Source organism: Triticum aestivum, chromosome 2A, assembly GCF_018294505.1.
Source record: "Triticum aestivum cultivar Chinese Spring chromosome 2A, IWGSC CS RefSeq v2.1, whole genome shotgun sequence".
Taxonomy (NCBI): Eukaryota; Viridiplantae; Streptophyta; class Magnoliopsida; order Poales; family Poaceae; genus Triticum; species Triticum aestivum.
In genome coordinates, this window is record NC_057797.1 from 679,741,131 (window position 1) to 679,756,770 (window position 15,640).

General features: G+C 44.1%; 1 protein-coding gene across 1 annotated transcript; it reads right to left on the minus strand.

Annotated features, from left to right (window-relative positions):
• Positions 1–9,274: 9,274 nt before the first annotated feature.
• On the minus strand, positions 9,275–14,288 carry LOC123190169 (uncharacterized). The gene is made up of 5 exons (XM_044602764.1): positions 13,828–14,288; positions 10,389–10,685; positions 10,071–10,289; positions 9,833–9,961; positions 9,275–9,703 (listed from the first exon to the last, which is right to left on the minus strand). The coding sequence occupies exons 1-5, from the start codon at positions 14,074–14,076 to the stop codon at positions 9,467–9,469; spliced, it is 1,131 nt and encodes a 376-aa protein (XP_044458699.1). The 5' UTR covers positions 14,077–14,288; the 3' UTR covers positions 9,275–9,466.
• Positions 14,289–15,640: the final 1,352 nt, after the last annotated feature.

The window sequence follows — 15,640 nt, forward strand, 5'->3', positions numbered from 1 at the left end:
CCAGACATCACATTCATTCACGAATTGAGGAATCTCTCGATTCATTCGAGTCCACCAATACGACTGCTTGAGGTCATGGTACATCTTCGAACTGCCTAGATGAATGGAAAGAAGAGAATTGTGCGCTTCATTCATTATGACCTTCCTTAGATCACCTTTAGGAACCACAATCCAGTCCTCGAAGGATAAGGTGTCCTTGTCATCAATGCGATAGAACTTGTATTTGGATAAGCCCTTGGCAATACCGTGTTTCACCTTCTTCACCATGGTATCAAGGAGTTGTGCCTCCCGAATTTGGTCTTCCAAAGTTGGAGTGACTTGAAGGTTGGAAAGAAAACCTTGAGGAACAACTTGGAGATTGAGCTTGCAAAAAGCTTCACAAAAATCCGGTTGGAATGGCTTGAGAATTAAGCTGTTGCAATAAGCCTTTCTTCTCAAAGCATCTGCAATCACATTCACGTTGCTTGGAGTGGATTCAATACTTGGATTGTACTCTTGAATCCCCAACGAATTTGCCGGAGGTTGAGGTTGGGTTGAGTGAAGATATATTTGAGGCTCTTGTGATCGGTGAAAATGTCCACTTGCCTTCCCAACAAGAGATGTCTCCATGTTATTAATGCATGGACAACTGCCGCCAACTCAAGATCGTGAGTGGGGTAGTTCCTTTCGTTTGGCTTCAACTGACGAGAAGTATAGGCCACAACTTTCTTCTCTTGCATTAACACGACACCGAGACCTTGCAACGAGGCATCGCAGAAAACTTCGAATGGCTTGGACTCATCAGGAGGAGTTAGGACAGGAGCTGTGATGAGTTTCTCTTTGAGAGTGTTGAAAGAAATGTCACACTCAGGAGTCCAGGAATACTTGACATGCTTCTGGAGGAGGTTGGAAAGAGGCTTTGCAATCTTTGAGAAATTCTCAACAAATCTTCGGCAATAGCTTGCAAGCCCAAGGAAACTGCGGAGCTGCTTGACATTCTGAGGAGGTTCCCAGTTGACAATTGCAGAAACCTTCTCCGGATTAACAGCAATGCCTTTGGCAGAGATGATGTGGCTAAGGTAAAGAACTTCATCAAGCCAAAACTCACTGATACGTCTCCAACGTATCTATAATTTTTGGTTGTTCCATGCTATTATATTATCTGTTTTGGATGTTTATGGGCTTTATTATGCACTTTTATATTATTTTTGGGACTAACCTATTAACCCAGAGCCCAGTGCCAGTTTCTGTTTTTTCCTTGTTTTAGAGTATCACAGAAAAGGAAAATCAAATGAAGTCCAATTGACCTGAAACATCACGGAACTTATTTTTGGACCAGTAGAAGCCCACGGAGTATCGAAGATGGACCAGGAGAGTCCCGGGCTGCCCATGAGGGCGGGGGCGCGCCCACCCCCCCTGGGCGTGCCCCCTTGCCTCGTGGACAGCCCGAAGATCCATCGATGTACTTCTTCCTCCTATATATACCCATATACCCTAAAAACTTAGGAGAGCACAATAGATCGGGAGTTCCGCCGCCGCAAGCCTCTGTAGCCACCAAAAACCAATCGGGACCCTATTCTGGCACCCTGCCGGAGGGGGGGAACCCTCACCGGTGGTCATCTTCATCATCCTGGCGCTCTCCATGACGAGGAGGGAGTAATTCACCCTCGGGGCTGAGGGTATGTACCAGTAGCTATGTGTTTGATCTCTCTCTCTCTCGTGTTCTTGAGGTGATACGATCTTGATGTATCGCAAGCTTTGCTATTATAGTTGGATCTTATGATGTTTCTCCCCCTCTACTCTCTTGTAATGGGTTGAGTTTTCCCTTTGAAGTTATCTTATCGGATTGAGTCTTTAAGGATTTGAGAACACTTGATGTATGTTTTGGTGATCAACTTGTGGGTTCCGCCCATGAACCTATGCATAGGGGTTGGCACACGTTTTCGTCTTGACTCTCCGGTAGAAACTTTGGGGCACTCTTTGAAGTACTTTGTGTTGGTTTGAATAGATGAATCTAAGATTGTGTGATGCATATCGTATAATCATACCCACAGATACTTGAGGTGACATTGGAGTATCTAGGTGACATTAGGGTTTTGGTTGATTTGTGTCTTAAGGTGTTATTCTAGTACGAACTCTATGATAGATTGAGCGGAAAGAATAGCTTTGTGTTATTTTACTACGGACTCTTGAATAGATAGATCAGAAAGGATAACTTTGAGGTGGTTTCTTACACTACCATAATCTCTTCGTTTGCTCTCCGCTATTAGTGACTTTGGAGTGACTCTTTGTTGCATATTGAGGGATAGTTATATGATCCAATTATGTTATTATTGTTGAGAGAACTTGCACTAGTGAAAGTATGAACCCTAGGCCTTGTTTCAATGCATTGCAATACCGTTTACGCTCACTTTTATCATTAGTTACCTTGCTGTTTTTATATTTTCAGATTACAAAAACCTATATCTACCATCCATATACCACTTGTATCACCATCTCTTCGCCGAACTAGTGCACCTATACAATTTACCATTGTATTGGGTGTGTTGGGGACACAAGAGACTCTTTGTTATTTGGTTGCAGGGTTGTTTGAGAGAGACCATCTTCATCCTACGCCTCCCACGGATTGATAAACCTTAGGTCATCCACTTGAGGGAAATTTGCTACTGTCCTACAAACCTCTGCACTTGGAGGCCCAACAACGTCTACAAGAATAAGGTTGTGTAGTAGACATCACTCACATTTGGAGAACTTCGCGTAGAATTGATACTCTCTGAGCTTGTCGAGCACGAATCGCAAATGTTTGGCATGATCCTTCTTATTCTTGGAGAACACCAAGATATCATCGAGATACACCAGGATGAATTCATTTGTGTAGGGGTTGAAGATGAAATTCATCATTCGAGAGAATGTTGGAGGGGCATTGACAAGGCCGAAAGACATGAAAGTATATTCATAAGAACCAAAGCTTATTCTGAATGTTGTCTTAGGGATATCTTCTTCACGAATGCGAATCTGATGATAACGCATACAGAGGTCAAGCTTGGAGAACACCTTTGCACCTTTAGGTTGCTCGATTAGCTCATTGATGTTGGGAAGAAGTGGGTACTTGTTCTTGATTGTCTTCTTGTTCAATGGATGGTAATCGACGCAAAGTCGGTCCGTGCCATCCTTCTTCTGGACAAAAAGAACACCACAACCCCACGGAGATGAACTATGTCTGATCAGACCCAGACGCTCTTGTTCATCGAGTTGTTTCTTCAATTCCTTCAGCTCCTTTGGTCCAAGCTTGTATGGACGCTTGCAAATGGGTTCAGTACTAGGCTCAAGATCGATAACAAACTCAACTGGCCAGTGAGGAGGCATACCCGGAAGCTCTTCTGGAAAGACATCTTGGTACTCACAAACAACTGGAATCTGAGAAATAGCGTCTAACTCGCCCTTCTCATTGAGAGAGAACAACTGAATGGTTTCATCACGAGCGGCATAGATGATTCACATCCTCAGAAGGGTGCGTCAATTTAATCTCCCTGGCGGCACAATCAAGAGAAGCCTTGTGCTGAGAAAGCCAATCCATGCCCAGAATAAGATCAATATGAGAGTCACCAAGAACCATTGGAGAAGCCAGAAATTTATAATTGCCCATCCTGATGGTAACATCAGGAATTATCGAGTTGGATCTCATTGACATACCTGGAGAAACAACACCCAAAGGTTTATCCAGGTAAGACCAAGTGAAATCATGCTTTACAAAGAACGGTCTTGACATGAAACAATGCGATGCACCAGTATCAAATAAAACTTTAGCAGGAATAGAGTTAACAGAGAGGTTACCCATGATCACATCTGAAGAATCCTCCGCTTGAGTTGCGTTCAACATGTTCACCTTTGCATGCTTTGGATTGTGCTTGACGACTGCATTGCTTGAAGACCTCATAGGAGGAGGAGGCGGAAGGCGCCTCTGAGTGCACTTGTTTGCATAGTGACCTTTCAGACCACACTTGTTGCAAGTAACCTCTGAGAGCGGACGATGATAAGGAGGAGGAGGACCACCTATCCTTCGAGCTTGAGTCTGAGACTTGTTCTGATAGCCTGGGTTGGGTGGGAAGATCCACGACCACCTAAGTTCTTCTGCTGGTAGGGCTGACGAAACGAAAGAGGTGGAGGAAGCCAGAACTTCTGTTGCTTAGCTGCCACTTGAGAGGAAGAAGACAAGTGAACTGCATCCCTGATTCTCTTCTTTGAAGCTTCACACTTGAGCTGAGCAGCTTCTTGCTTGAGAGCCATGTTATAGAACTGATCGAACTGAGTAGGCTCAACAAGAACGAGAGTTAACTGAAGATCCTCTCTGAGGCCACCCCTGAAGTGATAGATCATGCTCTTTTCATCAGGAATGTCTTGCCTTGCGAAGCGAGCAAGTTTCCGAAACTAGATGTTGTATTGATACACAGACATACTTCCTTGCTTGAGATTGCGGATTTCCTCACGCTTGCTCTCGACAACACTTGTTGTAATATGATGAGCTTTAAAGTCCCGGCAGAAGTCAGTCCAGGTAATCACTCGACCCGCTCTAGAATCTTTGTACTGCTAATACCAATCGGCTACTTGGTCCTTGAGCTAAAAAGAAGCGAACTTGACGTAGTCCTCAGGCCTGACATTGCTACATTCAAAATGCTTGTTGATGTCCACGAGCCAATCATCGGCATCCGTGGCCTCGGCACAATTGCTGAAAGACTTTGGCTGATTTGCAAGAAACTGGTTGAGGGTAGCAACCTGAGGCTGATTGTTGAATTGCCCTTGACCTTGATTTCCTTGGTTGCCTTGGCCTTTTTTGCGCTCTTGCAAGAGTTGCAAAAGCATCTGGGTATTGTCGTTGGTGGCTGCCATGAAAGCTTGCCATGACTCCGGAGGCGGAGGAGGTGGCGGAGGTGGAGGGTTTGCCTGATTCCCATCATTGCGGTCCGGATTCAGACGCGTTGGAGGAGCCATCCTGAAGAGGGTGCCATCTGTTAGTACCATGATAGACAGATATACAAGCTGAATCAACAGAAAGACATTGCAACATATATTATTCACAATAAACATTCGAATAGAGATTGAACGAATGAATTCCAAAGTTAACATTACACAACCATTAAGGTGAGAAGCCACTTTGAAAGATATTTATGAATGCAACAACAAGGTACGACTGGAACAAATAAGTGGTAAGGATTACCCAATCACATACCAAATATCTGCGGGAAGAATAACTAAGAGCTACTTGAATTCCCACCTATAAACTCCTGAAACTTTGTGGTTATGCAATCTGGTGTTGGGGATATAGGGAGGCACAATATATATCACACAACTAACAAGCCCTATGCTCCAACTGTATCCATCTGTCAACACATAACCAAGAAAACTCCGGAAATCATGTACCTCAACCTTCGAAAAGCATCCATTATACGAGTTGTGACAATGCTCCTGAACTCCCTCCCCAGTACTGGGTGGCGTTGAGGTTATCTCACCACTAACTGCATAAAAGAGATTTTCAATGTCAGCGAACTCAAGTATTCTAGAACTGCAAAGATAAAATTGTGACGACAACACCTCGGAGCTCAACTCACCAGGACACTGCCACAACCCCTAAATGTCAGGTGGCACCAAGAACAATGTTCTCGTCACAAGAATATCGGAACGATCCCAAGATACCCGCGTGATCCTAATTGTTTTAGTGAAATTGAGGAGAGGAAAGTCAAAACATCTACGTCAGGAGACCTCACCAGAGCGTCGAAGGGGGATGAGGGGTAAAAACAATCCTACTCTCCGATATATATAATCCTAAGACTCAAAACAGTTTTGTTCTAGACTCAACAACGTCAATGATTCGATCGAGCAGGGGGCTCCTAAGTCGTGGATGGCTCTAATACCAACTTGTAACTCCCAAGATGCGATTCTATCCCAATCACGTGATGAATTCATGATTGGGGCACAACCACATTTTGAGCACATATCAAGGTGGATATCATTACAACATACCATGTACTGAATAGATGAGAACACAAGATAAAGGCTTACACTCGCCACAAGCTACACCATTCACACAACAATACATCAATACATGGCAACCATCATACAGAAGAGCAGGATCCGGCTACGGATGAACACAAACGAAAAATAAGAACGGCATCCACCCTGCTAGCTAAGGCTCCCCGACCCGGAACCTATCCCTCGAATGAAGAAGAAGAAGAAGCAGAAGAACTCCAAACAAGCAAGCATCGCACTCGCGTCGGACCATCACATTACTTGTACCTGCAACTGTTGTTGTAATAATATGTGAGCCACGAGGACTCAGCAATCCCTTTACCATGGGTATCAATACTAGCAAAGCTTAATGGGTATGAAAAGGATAAGTGGTAAGGTTGCAGCAAGCGGCTAAGCATGGTATGGAGGCTAACTTACGAGTACAAGAGTAAGATGAGAAACTACGCAAACGGTCGCAAACTAGTAATGATCAAGAAGTGATCCTAAACTATGTCGCACTACCTACCAATTGTTTATCATGCCTCCCTTATTGCCATGTCCAGGCTCTAACCCACCTTCCTAGCAAACCGTTGTTTGGCTATGTTACTGCTTTTGCTCAGCCCCTCTTATAGCGTTGCTAGTTGCAGGTGCCTCGCAGATTGTTCCATGTTGGAACATGGATATGTTGGGATATCACAACATCTCTTATTTAATTAATGCATCTATATACTTGGTAAAGGGTGGAAGGCTTAGCCTTTTGCTTGGTGTTTTGTCCCACTCTTGCCGCCCTAGTTTCCGTCACACCGGTGTTATGTTCCTTGATTTTGCGTCCCTAACACGGTGAGGGTTTATGGGCCCCTCTTGATAGTTCGCTTTGAATAAAACTCCTCTAGCAAGGCTCAACCTTGGTTTTACCATTTGCCTAATTACAACTTAAAACTTGCATAGGGACTTTTCGGACCCCGCGGACTTAATCAACCCCCGGGCCAGTGCTCCACATGAGTGTTGGTCCAAACTAGAGCACCGTGCGGGGCCGCCCCTAGGCAACTTAGGGTATTTGGTATATACCTATACGCTTCGCTCATCCGGTGTACCCTAAGAATGAGATCGTGCTACTCCTATTAGGCTAGGTCGGTGCATCGGGAGGTCTTGTTGGACTTGTTTTACCATTATCGAAATGTCTTGTGCACCGGGATTTCGAGTCTGATCGGAGGATCCCGAGATGGAGGATTGTCTCCGCGGATCATGAGCTTGTCATGGGCTAAGTTGGGACACCCCTGCAGGGTTTAAACTTTCGAGATCCGTGCCCGCGGTTATGTGGCAGATGGGAATTTGTTAATATCTGTTTGTAGTGGACTTGAACTAAACTCAATTAAAAATACACCAACCGCGTGTGTAACTATGACTGTCTCTTTTCGGGTGCGTTCGAGAAGAGAACACAGTTGGGTTATGTTTGAACATAAGTAGTTCAGGATCACTTCTTGATCATTACTAGGTTGCGACCGTTTGCGTAGTTTCTCATCTTACTTTTGTACTCGTAAGTTAGCCACCATACAATGCTTAGCCGCTTGCTGCAACCTCATCACTTATCCTTTTCATACGCATTAAGCTTTGCTAGTATTGATACCCATGGTAATGGGATTGCTGAGTCCTCATGGCTCACAGATTACTACAACAACAGGTACATGTATAGGTAATGCGATGGTCTGGCGCGAGCGCGGTGCTTGCTTGTTTGGAGTTCTTCTACTTCTTCTTCTTTGTTCAAGGGATAGGTTCCAGGTCGGGGAGCCTGTGCTAGCAGGGTGGATGCCATTCTTCTTTTTCGTTTGTGTTCATCCGTAGCCGGATCCTGCTCTTCTGTATGATGCTTGCCATGTATTGATGTATTGTTGTGTGAATGATGTAGCTTGTGGCGAGTGTAAGCCTTTATCTTGTATTCTCATCTATTCAGTACATGGTATGTTATAATGATATCCACCTTGCTATGCGTTTGAAATGCGGTTGTACCCCAATCATGAATTCATCACATGATTGGGATAGAATCGCATCTTGGAAGCTACATCCCACCATCAAGCGCATCCAGCAGGTCGTGTTGCAACCCACGGTCAAGTCCTTTGCATCTCTGGCGACCCCCGGCTTCAGTTAAATCTCCCATGTCGCCGGTGGAAGATCTTTAGCGTCTTGGACTGCCCACACGGTTGTAGCTTTTTGGATCCCGTTAGCACCTGTCTTCTTAAACGGTTGCATCTTTTTTATATCACTTTAGTTCCAGCTTTTGTCAAAATCGATATTTTTTTGCATCTTTTTTCTGAAACCACCGGTTCCAGCTTCTCAAATCACCGGTTGTATCCTTTTATTCTGTCAGTTGCAACTTTATTGGAATTTTCAGTACCAGTTCAAAATCAATGGTTGCAGCTTTTTGCCAAGCCGGTTGCATCTTTTCTAATCATCGATTCCAGCATTTTTAGTCACCGGTTCCAGCTTCTGTTCAGCTCGTCACATTCGTTGATAGTAGCTTTCCCAATCGCCGATTGCAGCTTTTTGACAAGCCGATTGCATCTTTTCCAAACACTAGTTCCAGCATTTTTCAATAGCTGGTTCCAGCTTCTATGTCAGCTGGTTGCATCTTTTTAATCGCTGGTAGTAGCTTTCCGAATCGCTGGTTGCAACTTTTGTTTCAGCTGGTTGCGTCGTTCTAAATCATCGTTTCCATCTTTTGAAAATATCGCCGGTTGCAACTCGCCGATCATCGTTTGTCTTGCTACACCGGTGACCCGGCGGTGCTAGAAGAGCATTCCACGCGGGCACCTTTTTTTGCTGCAACTGCTCAGCCAAAGCTACAACTAGCACACGCGACATTGGAGCTGGTGCCTACTGCCGGGGCTCCGGCGTTGCCTGTCGCTGTTGGTGAAGTGAGCCGTGAGCAACATCACGAGAGGAGGGGGGGCGAGCTCGCCGGGGGCGCACGCACAGCGGCAGGAGGAGGAAGTTTGACTGCATGCGAGGTGGATAGCGTTTTTTTCTGAAAGTTTTGACCAGAAGAAGAATGAGTCGGGGTTGAGATGCCAGATTAGACAGTCCCGGCTCGCCGCATCGGGCGGCTGGCGTTCGACTGGTCCAACAGTTGGGCCGGCGTGCCAGCGCAGATCACCGCCCTAAATATTTTTTTCCTTATTAGCGTTCCGTTAAAAAAGAACTTTTTGAGATTTGGACTTGTGTAGCACGTGCACGATTGCTAGTTCTTCACAAACCTACAGTTGTGAGAGACATATCTCAGCCCTACACTTCTCCCTTCTGGCAAGCAAAGCCTTATTTCATCACAAATCACCGAGCAGGTTACAGACACCAACAGTATGCATATAAGCACCTCGTCTCAGGTTGACGTTACAGGCAAAAACGTCACGTTATTGCAGTGTAATCAGGTGGATTCCGGCGTCGATCGCAGTTAAAGCGTCAGCGGAAACTGTTACTCCCAAGCATGTGCCTACTCGCTCGGCGACGACACCGTGGGCGGCGACGGCGACGGCGACAACAAGGTCGACGAGGTGGACATGGGCTCGTGGAGGACGGTGTTGGTGGAGACCGCGATGGCGTTACCGTCTAGCTGCAGCATCACCGCCCCGAGGATCTCGGTGAGCAGCTTCTTGAACTCCGCCTCGTCCACCGCCTTCCCGTCGTCGGCGTTCGCCATCTTGAACGCCTCGTTCACCACAGCATCCACCTGTGCATTTTTATGAAAGATCGTGGATCGTTTAGAATTTTAGCCAACACTCAGAACATTCTATTTCACATTTATCAGCTTCGGAATAAATGATTTAGTATTACATGGAAATGATCTCTTCTAAATTACCTGGTCAACAGCTCCATATGGTGGTAGATTTACTGAGGCGGCCAACTTGTCAAGCGCGACGCGAAGGTACTTCTTCGATGTCCCATCTTTGTGTTCCTTTGGTACATCTACCCAGACGGAATCCAGCAGCTGGGAGAGAAAAATTGCATCGACGTGTATCGATCAATATCGTTTAACTGGATACAGTTTCCATAGATAAAATCAAACTTGTGGAACATGTATCTTAGTATGAGTATACCTTGTCGAACTCGAACTTCTTAGACAGTATCTTCCTAATGCCAGCCCCATCAAAGGTGTTTTCAGTGTGCGCCACAATTACCGGGCACTCCTGGAGTCGCTGGGCGATCACTGCCAAGTACTTCTTGAATTCCTGGAAGAAGACCTCTTGCGACGCCGGGCGATCGAGCTGATCTGCCGGCAGTTCCTGCAATGCAGGTTCTATGACCTTCTCCATAACCTATCAAACACTCAATTGTCAGCAAACGCTCCACGAGCTTTGCCAAAGACATGAATTATTATGGTTCCAATTTCTGTTGTTTAAGCTGCACAAGTGTACCAGAGAATCCGAAGCCGGTGGCATGCCGTGATCGACCGTCAGCTGTCGAAGAGCGGCGGGCAAACATTGTCGCAACAACGCACTTCCGGACTCGATTTGAGAGAATATGGCGACCGCCTCTGCTTCGTACGCCGTGCTCTCGACAAACTCGTTCAGGTCTTCCCCGTCCATCCTGAGGATCATGATCGGGTCCCTCTTGAGCCCGGCCGCCATGCCGAGGAGTATGTCGGACAGCACGTGCTGGAACTCCGGCTTGCTCACCGAATCTTGCTTCCCATGGGTGAACTCATTTAGAACCTGCATCGCATATTACACATCATTATAATTATATCAGTAAACTTAGCGCGATGGGCTGCCAGTCATTGATCCAACTAGCTGAGTCATGCGCGCCATGTGGTGATGATGTCGTGCAATGTGGCAAAGGTACACACACGTCACTGTATGGGTGTTGTGCCGTAACGATGTCCCCTGTTACTTTGAGAAGATAATGTTCCATATCTATACCCCTATATAGTATGTGAATAATTTTAAAAGATGGTCGTTGTATGAAGCCAATTCGACGATGCACAGATGACAAATCTGAGCACTACTGACCATTGAATATCATCTACATTCCACCAGATTCTGCCACATGTACAATCTATAAAACTTTATGATTGAACTTAAGCATAATGCACAAACCTCAAAACACAAGCAATTCTCCTTTGTTCTAGAATCTTCCGTATCATAATTGGCCAAACTTTTCTTTTCTAGAGGATTTGCCATAATTTGTTTTTACCTTATGCTTTACAACGCACAATTCCATGAATCTTAGAATAGATTGATTTTTTTTATAAAAGCTAATTGATTTTGAATGAGATGAACTATAAAAATTAAACGAACATCTATATCATGCATATATGACTCAAAGCTTACATGCTATAGCGTAGTATTTAGAGTGAATTCCGGTTTTTACCCCCTATTTTGACTTTTTTGACACTAATTACCCCATTTAGCGGGATTTCATCCGTTTTACCCCATTTAGCACAAGTGTTGCCACAATTTACCCTCTTTTAAATTTTGCGTGCGTTCTGACCTACGGGTCACAATTTGTCAGGTCTAGCTGGCATGCCACGTCAACGGGTTTTTTCTGTCTATTTTTCTCCCTACTAAACTCATTTCCGGTTTGAAGTATTCTGATGGGACGATTGTACTTGATCAGCACGTCATATTACCATTGAATAAATTATAGGAGAAATTGTTACCAATATAATCTAAAATCATGTATGTTTTTCTTCAGTTATCATATATGGCCTTAAGTATGGATGGTTCTGTAGATTAGATTAAAGTGGTGTAAATATACTACTTTACTAACTCTGATGCACCTACATATCTAAATATCTAGGTAGCAAATATGTTGATTGAAGAGTATGTGTTGTTACTTGCTAGCTGTAAAGGAAGTTTGGATCTTTGTATCTTATGATGCATGCTGAAACGTGTTCGTTCACCGTATTAGAGTATATTATGATTGCAGCCACTAATTCATTTTTCTTTTTCTTGCACAAAGCGGATGGTAACGGAGATGTAGAGTGTTAGGCATATTTTACATGTCCGTGGATACAAGAATCCAGAGCCAGAGATGATTGAGAGGTATTTCATTATTTATTTTGATATAAAGGAGAAGATGAAGGAATTGGGTTCCAACCCTTGGGACAGCGCTAATTATCAGAAGAAGGGGGCCAACGGGAACTCCATGATTGAGTTAACAGATGATGCAGGCATGGTGAACATGCTAGAGGAACTTGATGCTTATAAGAAAATCAGTTTGAATGTTAATTGGGGGAGAGCAACACAAACGAGAAGCCATGGGAGGCGAGCGTGGCGCGCGGCCGACTTGGACGTTGGACGTGCCGCGAGCGACCTCCATCGGCTGAGCCGGTCAGAAGAAGCGGCGCTGCCCAGTTCAGCAGTGAGAAAAATAGCCAGGAAAAACCACTGACGTGGCATGCCAGCTGGACCCGACAATTGTGACCCACCAGTCAGAATGCTCAAAAAAATTAAACGGGGTAAATTGTGGCAACATTTTTGCTAAATGGGGTAAAATGGATGAAATCTTGCTAAATGGGGTAATTAGTGTCAAAAATGTCAAAATAGGAGGTAAAAACCGGAATTCACTCTAATATTTATTGATAATTTGGTTGCCAAATCTCATGTGTGCAATACACGTGTACCTTACTAGTAGTAGCTTAGTTTTCTTAATTACTGGGTGCTAACTTTGAGCATAGTTAAAAATTGGGGGGCCAACAAAAATCAAAATACAAAGATGTTGTTACTGTAACTGTTAAAATATTACTCCCCCCATCCCGAATTACTTGTTGCAGAAATGAATAATTCTGGATAGAGTGAGCAGTAAATTGTAGGCATTTAAATATATAGTAACGTGGAAAAAATACGTTCCAATACTTATGAGTTTTGCTTCGGTACATCCCCTTCAAAGTTTGCACGGATCTTGAAGTTATAGATCAAGCGTATTGAATTGATTGATTTGAATACAAAACACTATATTATCCTTTTTGAATCAAGGGGTACCTTCTAATCGTGTGTACCAAAGCAAAGTTTGATAATTATTTAATTTCCTAAAATCATATTGAACAAGATCCAACTTGGTTTTTACCCCTCCAAAATCTAAATGGTTCTCAATCCCCTTTTATAATTAGAGAATCTGATAAGTAGATGGAAAGATGCTTCAGAATACATGAGGTGATAGAGTTGGGGTTCAGTTAGAATGCCACATGATCCAATACTCACTACGTCGTGAATTACATGTCACGCAAATGATAAAATTGACTTTATCTAAAACTAAAATACATGTAGATACATCCATTTCCATGTCAAGTAATTCCAGACAGAGGGAGCAGATGATAACGTTTGGTTGGATGGAGCATATCAAACGGCTAATATTTAAAGTTATTGGCACGCTGTTTGGTTGGATGGAGCATATCAAACGGCTAATATTTAAAGTTATTGGCACGCTATATGGCGGTATAGACATAGTAGATGTGTCGAATATATGCATACGTGTAGAGCTGACCAGATTCTCTTTACAGCCATTTGGAATCCCAGTTGAGTATATGAAACCACGTGCCCTTCTGCATCATTCTAGAGGCATGAAGCGTGTCCACAAAGCAGAGTACTACTTGTACATTATACTACTTATGCTTTTATGTGCTAGTATAATAGCACGTCACTACACATCCAGAACTTCCTAGACATACTGAATGAAACTGGACGACGGATAACAGTGTTGGCTACACATCGAGTGGACACTTTCACCAAGGAAAGTTATGTCCAGCTACAGGTCTTATATATATTGCAAAACAAAACCATTAGGAAACTCAAAGTCTTGAACGGTGAGGATGATACACGTTAACATACGGAGGGGAGTTCTACTTTTACATACCTCGGAGTAGATGTGGTCCGCCTGCGCCGACGACCCCCTGGCCGGCAGCCCGATGGCGGCGCCGATGTCCGCGACGGCGGGCTGGAGCTCCCTCAGCGACAGCCTCCCGTCGCCGTCGGCGTCAAGGTGCCGGAACTTGTTCTCCACGAACTTGGCGAACGCCCCCTCGTTCTCCACCAGCTCGCGGATGTCCGACCCGTCCAGCACCTGCGCGTTCTTCCTCCTCGCTTGCTGCTGGCCGCTCTGCATCGTGTCAACCTCCTCCTTTTATATCACGATGAGAAGATGAAGAAGCTCCAAGTTGCAGCAATGGCGGCAGGTCCCTCGTGAGCACGACGCTGATGGGTGTGTCTCAGGATTAAGGTGGTCACAGGCTAAAGTAAAACTACTAGTACTTGTTTCTAGCCTTTTGCGTGTGAGACTGTGAGTGACGATGGCGGCGGATCGGCTTGCCCTGTAGTTGGTTGGTCTTGTATTTTATAGGCCCGTGATGCCTGACTAGCTCGGGTTGTTGGACGGATAAGAGGGTTGTGCAACGTCGCCCGATGGGAATGAAAGGCGGGGGGCACGTGTGAGGACGCGCGGCGACACATGGCGGCGTGTACCCTTTTTTTATGCTTTTGCCGTCGCTTCTGGCTGGTCGGTGCTTGTCCTCTACGACTTGCGTACCTTTAAAAAAGAGAAATGATTGCGAGTGAAGTGTATCATATGTTCTTGAACTATTTCATAAACGTCACGTATGTTCTTGCACCACGAAATTTATTATTCAGGTTTTCAAAATGCAATATGCATGTTATTCGGTCTCCCAACTATTCTAAAGATGCCACATAGGTCCTTAAACTATTTTGAAGGTGTCACATATACACACACTTGATACACTTCAATGATTTTGGAAGACCTAGATGACACTTTGCACAGTTTGAAGACCTGCATGACATCTTTAAAATAATTCGAGGACTTAGGATGCACTTCGAAATAGTTTTTTTTTCTTTTTTCTTAGAGAAATAGGGAGTTTATGAGAGTGGCGTTTTGGCACATTGGAGCGCGCGCTCTTGGTTTTTCAAATATGTTTTAAACATATTTTAAAATATTAAAATATTCAAACAAAAACTTGGCGCGTATGATATTGTACATGCTCACAAGTCGTTTTGTGAGAAACCGACAACTTATGTACCGCGTGTGAAAAGGACAAAATCCAGTGTTAAAAAATGTTTTCACGAGACATTCTTTTGTCTTTTTTACACAAGGCATAAAAAATGTCGGCTTCTTCGAAACTTGACGTGCACACATATAATGTCGAGTTGTACGTGCCAAATTTTTATTTGAAATATTTTTTCCGCGTGCAGGAGCGCGCGCTCTTGGGAGCACCAACGAATTCCCGGGAATTTATTCTTTAGGTAATAGGGTTAGAGAGTTCCTTGATATAAGGTGGACCTATTTGAAGCCAAGCAGCAGTACGTGATTTAATATAACTATAATTAGCCAGGCAATCTGCTATCCTATTTTGATATCCAGTGAGCTTTTAAGGAATAAACTTCGGTCCTTCTTCAAAGAATCCGACTGAACAAGTACTGGTTGCTTTGTATGCTGATAGACCTAAGGCCATACCTTGCATCATACTTCCTCACGTTCCTAAATACTTGTTTTTCTATGCATTTCAATAAGTGACTACATACGAAGCAAAATGAGTGAATTTACACTCTAAAATATGTCTACATACATAGTATGTAGTAGTCTTGCCTAGAAAAACAAATATTTAGGAACGGAGGGAGTACTATGTATTTTTGCTTTCAGTGCATTGTTACAATTGAAT

Excerpts from the sequence above, each read along its gene's own strand:
- LOC123190169 (XM_044602764.1), bottom strand. The coding sequence starts at position 14,076 with ATGCAGAGCGGCCAGCAGCAAGCGAGGAGGAAGAACGCGCAGGTGCTG. Across the intron at positions 10,686-13,827 it reads CGGACCACATCTACTCCGAG|GTTCTAAATGAGTTCACCCA; the intron begins GTATGTAAAAGT and ends TATGCGATGCAG. Across the intron at positions 10,290-10,388 it reads CACCGGCTTCGGATTCTCTG|GTTATGGAGAAGGTCATAGA; the intron begins GTACACTTGTGC and ends AGTGTTTGATAG.